Genomic DNA, 6,000 nt, shown 5'->3' on the forward strand with positions numbered 1-6,000 from the left:
CGGGCGCTCGTCCTCTTGGATAAAAATACCTGAAACTGTTTCAGCTGAAGGAGAGCCATGTGAGTGGAGGATTGGAAACACATGCGCCAGAGCCTAGGACCGCACGACTGGAGAGAGCCAACAGGGCAGGTTCACAACGACGGAGCTTTTTTTTTTTTTTTTTCTCCTCAATGTTGTGGGCTAATTTGGCTGAGGGAAAATAGTTTTATTTCCTCAACGTGTCTGAATCAGAATGCGCTGCAAGCTCCCAAGGCGGGATTTTGTTCCACATTACGTTTGAGTTGTGCTAGTAAAAGGGCTTCAGGAAAAGAGATGATTGTGCAGAACGCAACCTATTTCTGTTTCTGTACTTTACGTATGTACTTAATGGAAACTATGTTATTTATTTTAGATGGAAAATATTATTTTTCAGTTCTGCACAGACTTCTAGTCTGAGAAATATTAGGTTATTAATTTAATCTTGACAGTTTGGTAATAACGTGACAACTGTAAGTGACAAGCTAACTGCCCATGCAAAAAGAGTGCGGTATCCCTGGCATGGTTGTGAGGTAGGCCATCTAGTTTCCAGCCAACGCCTTGATAGATAGCAGGTAAGATCTCTCAGGGGTCAGGATGCCTCGTGAAAGACAGGAGCTGGAACTGTATGAACCTCTCAGAGATCAAAGATGTGGTGCCTGGTTCGCTTAATGTATCAAGCCCACTCTTCCCCCCCCCACCCCCTCTATCTCTCTCTGAAGTAGTGGGTCTGGATTATGATCTGTATCAATGTTTGATGAGGATGTGTAATACATGTGGATGTGATTGTTTTGCAATAAGTTAAATATGTAAATATTGGTTTAATAAAAGTGTGTCAAACCTCTCTCTCTCTCTTTTCTCCCTCCCCCCTCTCTGTCTCTCTCTCCCTCTCTTATATCACTCCCTCCTTTTCTCTCTTGCCTCTCCCTCTCCCTCTGTCCAGATGTGGATGAGTGTAAGAGCACCCACAGGTGTCAGTATGGCTGCCAGAACATTCTGGGAGGCTATCGCTGCAGCTGCCCTCAAGGCTACACACAGCACTATCAGTGGAATCAGTGTGTGGGTGAGTGTCAATGAGGTGGGAATGGGGGAGTCTGCAGGAGTAATCTACTTTCTGGTGTTAAGAGAGATTTACGATCTTTAAAAGATAAAAAAGATTTGCTGGAGGAAATCAAATTACTATTTGGCGCTGTCAAAATTGTGCAAGTTTCGTGCAGATTTCTGTTTTTCTTTTTTAGTTTCAAGAAATGTATGCACTTCAGGGTTGTGCACAATTCGAATTGCAATTCTGCTTCCTGTTTGCTACCTCAATTGAAATGCAAGTGAAATTCAAGAATTGAATTGGAATTTAAGAGCCAGTTTCAATTCAATTCTGGAATTTTGCACAAGCCTGATGCACTTAATCTGCTCCTTCACTCAGAGCGTGTGTGTGCATCTGTTTGGATACTTACAATGCTTTCATGTTTAGAACAGATTTATACAATGTGCCTCATGCACCATTTAGTACAGACAGATGGAGACACATTATCCATAAAATAGGATCTCACTGAGTTCAAGAGGTTCTGTCAACATTATTCCTGTTTGGATACTGTGTGTGTGTGTGTGTGTGTGTGTGTGTATCGCCTGTCTGCCTCTCCGCACCATAAATCTCTTCTCCTGGTGGGTTATCTTATTTCAGCGCAGCCCCAAGTAGGATTATGTTAAGTGATGTCATCAGATAGCTTACAGCACTGTGCATGCATCCATTTGAAATGAGTGGCCCCCAATGCACGAGAGGCCAGACTTCTCCTAGAATGTGGGCTGCTGTTGTTTAGTTTGGATTTGTGAAGTGCGTTCATTAATTAAAGCCCCATTGGCTGGTTTTATGATGCTGGGCGCCTGACCACACATACTTCAGTTAGCGATTGCTTCTCATGCCTGCTGCCTTCTCAACCTCTCCAATACACACAGTCGTGTCCCATCATAGGACATCAGCATGAGCACAGTGTAAAACCTAACACCTCCCATTCGGTATCACACGGTGTTGGCATGCCTGTAGTATTATGGGTAATTGGCAGAGCTGTGAATAAAGTCTCTATTTTTCTGAACTATGTGGCCGTTGGAACACATCATTGAGAGAAGCATGTTTATTACTAAGGACCAACAGGGAGAGGATTTGTGGTCCAAAGTGTCAGGCCGGGGATTTTAAATTTAAAGGGTCATGACTTCAATCATGGTCAGTTTTGTTTTTTATAGTTTTTGTGTCCACTGCCATCAAGAGACCACACAGTCTGTGAGAGGGAGTATGAGAGGGAGAGGGAGGGAGAGACAGAGAGACTGTCTGTTTCAGTCTCTGCACTGCCACCTAGAGCGTGTTTGGCATCATCACATCCATAAAACACAATTTGCACGCTAGTGGTCTTGTGGTCTTAACTTAAAGAGCTCATGGTTGCAATACTCAGTCAATTACCGTTACCAATTACCAAGATTCAGGATCAGATATAGGAGCATTCCTCTGAATATTTTTTTATAGTTATATACATAAATGCTCATCACCTAGGCGTTTTAGCATATATATGCAGTATACAGTATATACAGTTTTGTTGTGTTTGTCACATGTAACATACAAAACCAAGGTAAATTTCACAAATATAAAGTATATTGCCACAGTATAATGATACAATAAAACTCAAGAATAATCACAGTACAAAACATACTGTATGGGGCTCATGATTCATGTCTTCTTTTTTCCCCTTATCATCGCTCAGATGAAAACGAGTGCTCGAACCCCAGCAGCTGCGGCTCGGCGTCCTGCTACAACACACTGGGCAGCTTCAAGTGCGCCTGCCCCTCGGGCTACTCCTTCGACCATCCCAGCAGCAGCTGCCGTGACTTGGACGAGTGCAGCTCCCGCAAGAACCCCTGCAACTACGGCTGCTCCAACACTGAGGGGGGCTACCTGTGTGGATGCCCCCCGGGCTACTACAGAGTAGGCCAAGGGTGAGGAGAGATTATCCCCCCCTACCCCCCCCCCCCCCCCACACACACACACACACATACACATACACACACACACACACACACACACACACACACACACACACACACACACACACATACACATACACATCGACACACGTGGAAATAATCAGCCAGACCTCATTTGGAAGGATTAGGCTACTGAGTGGTTAATTTGCAGTTTTACTGTGCAGAAGGTCACTGCCAATCATTTGTGAATTAGCTGCTCCTGGTTCATGTCTAGTTGGCTGATGTGAAGTCGGGATAAGAGCAGTCGGGAGAAAAAACTGGTATTAAACACATGCTTGCAGGTTCTGGTCGGGTACCAGGATATTGGCCCTCCATAAAATTCCAATAAAAATGAGAATAATATGCAATGAAAATTAGATTAAATGAGAAGAATAAATAGGCTAAATGTATTGATGCTATGGTTGGCTGCTAGTATGCAGTTTATTAGAGCAAGGGGGAATGTCAATTAAATGCTAAAAGCTTAACTGTGGATGATTGCTTGTTAGCTTTGCATGTATGGTAATATGGGGTCAGATGAGGTCCATGAGGTTACCAGTCAGTCAGTCAATCTGATGCTGGCAGCCATATTGGTTGCTTGCGCAGGATTTTATCATTTAAACAAAACAACATTTTATTGTGTTAAGAAGACATATCAGTGTATTGACATAGTGAAGATTCTGCAACATCTCAGAAGGCAGTTTCATATTTATACCTTTTAGATTACCACATTATATTGTTATTTTGACATCTTCTGTCACTACGTGTTGCAGTCACTGTGTGTCAGGCACTGGCTTTGGGAAAGGCCTGTACACGCCTCATCAAGGAGGACAAGGAGTGGACGAGGACAACGCCCTCTCCCCTGAGGCCTGCTACGAGTGTAAGATCAACGGCCACTCCAAGAGGGGGATACGCAGGAGAAGGGACGCCAATGAAACCCTAGCCGAAGAGGTGAGACCACTGGGGTCAGCCCTGAGAGGACAGGCTTTACCTTCAGCCTGTTAGCATAAGCTTTCTCTGTGCTAAGATGTTTGTTTCTCCTATACTGTTTTAGCTGTTGACTGTAGTCATCGGACATTTTGCATTGGCTGTTTGCAGCAAATAACAGGATGTAGATGGCCATTTTAATATTTCCTGAGCAGGAGGAACCAAGGAAATGAAAGGGAGTGGCATTCTGTCTCTCTCTGTTAAAATGATACACAGTTAGGATTAGGAATGATAATGTAAGATATGATACTGACATTTTACTTTTACCTAAAACAGATTGCACCAACTACACTCTATTTAGCATGCAGACAGTAAGGTTACCGGTTAATTGACTGACTGCTATCTCAGTCTGTTCCTTTGAAATGTATTGGCTTTTTGGACTTCTCCAAGACCCAACTCATTTGGTAGCTGTTTGGGATCTAACAAGGTGAATGTGAACTTAATTTCAGTACAGCTGTGTGAGAATAAAATTGAGAGGGAGAACTGAAAAGGAGTTGGCAACAAATCCATTAGACGTGACCTTTTCTTTTCTTTATGACCAAGCAGCCATGTTTCGGTTTAGATGACTTTGGTGGTAAGATGAAGTGGAATAGAAGTAGGTAGAATCTTTACTCTTAAGTATAATGTCTTACACCAAGAAGAAAAAAAGTTGTTTGAACCAACTGGTGAAGCATTATTTGGAACTGTAAGATTGCACTTCCCAACATAACCAGAGGATGGCGCAAACTAACAAAAGATCAGATAACCAATCACATGGCAAAGGGGTATTTAATCCCCATTAGTTAATAATGTTACGTTTATGCTAGATGCAACAGCTGGGAGCACTCACTTTGGGCTGGAGTTTTTAGAAAATACTATGACCTGTAGGTGAATATGGGTTTGTTGTGTGTGTGTGTGTGGGTGGGTGTGTGTATGTGTGTGGGTGCATATACAGTAGGTGAGTGTTTGTGTGTTGTGATGTGTTCCCATGTTGTCCTGCATTTATAGTGGTTTGAACATAATTGGACTTGGGTGTGTCACACTTGAGAGCTTCCAGATAATCCCAATAAAGAAAAGGCATAGTGGTGTGATGTCCTTCTAGATGTCTCATAGTGTGTGTGTGTGTGTGTGTGTGTGTGCCCATTTACCCAGGAGCCCGAGGTGAGCCTTGCTAGCCTGGACATTGACGAGCCGCTGACACTAATGCTCAACCTCTCCCAGCTGGACCCCGGCCAGCACCTCCTGGAGCTGCGGCCTGCCCTGCGGCCCCTCGACGGCCACGTGCGTTACGCCATCGCCGGCGGCAACGGGGCCGGCGTCTTCCGCCTGGAGCACAGCGACGACGGCCTCACTTACCTGCACTTGGCGTCGTCGGCAGGATCGGAAGGAGAGGAGGCGTGGCGGGGGCAGTCGAGTCGGCTGACCCCGGGGAGCTACACGCTGGAGATCAGCAGTGCACCACTATACGGTCCAGCCCAGCTTCGGGCGCTCCGCAACATCAAGGACAGAGACTACCTCTCGGGGGAGCTGGGCGAGAACCTGCACATGAGACTGCACATCAAGCTGCAGGAGAACTAGAGTCAGCTGGTCTGCTGTGCAGCTAGATCACACCTATGTCATTATCTCCCTGAAAGACTGGTCTCCCTCTCTCTCTGTCTTCTCCACCAGTGCTGCTTTCTCTGGCTCTCTATCTCTCTTTCCTTCTTTCTTTCTTTCTTTCTTTCTTTATCTACCTATCTATCTATGCATCCAGATTTTTATTTTTGGAGCCCTTTCTCTTTTTCAAATGTAATTCATCATTCTTTTTCTCTCTCCATCTCTTTCCTTCCATCTATTCCTCCCTCTCTCTGGCCAAAGAGCTACCCTACCTAGAGGCTAGGGGAAATGGGTGGAAGTGTCCCAACCAATGAGCACGCTCGCTCTCAGTGAGGCGTGTGTGTTGTGTGGCATCTGGACGTGTCAAGCCAAAGAAGTAACTCCTTGTTCCTGTTTGTCCCTATAGCAGAGTTTAAGCTA

At 44.8% G+C, this 6,000-nt stretch overlaps 1 protein-coding gene across 1 annotated transcript in view; it reads left to right on the forward strand.

Moving 5' to 3' along the window:
- Positions 1-5,695, forward strand: part of LOC121680662 (fibrillin-2-like) — an 86,265-nt gene extending 80,570 nt beyond the window's left edge. Inside the window, exons 62-65 of the mRNA XM_042060137.1 lie at positions 959-1,078; positions 2,763-2,994; positions 3,792-3,969; positions 5,137-5,695. Coding sequence (XP_041916071.1) covers positions 959-1,078; positions 2,763-2,994; positions 3,792-3,969; positions 5,137-5,562 — 956 coding nt within the window. The 3' untranslated portion in view covers positions 5,563-5,695. The remainder of the gene's footprint in view (positions 1-958; positions 1,079-2,762; positions 2,995-3,791; positions 3,970-5,136) is intronic.
- The last annotated feature ends 305 nt before the right edge of the window (positions 5,696-6,000 follow it).

This window comes from Alosa sapidissima, chromosome 13, assembly GCF_018492685.1.
Source record: "Alosa sapidissima isolate fAloSap1 chromosome 13, fAloSap1.pri, whole genome shotgun sequence".
Lineage (NCBI taxonomy): Eukaryota > Metazoa > Chordata > Actinopteri > Clupeiformes > Clupeidae > Alosa > Alosa sapidissima.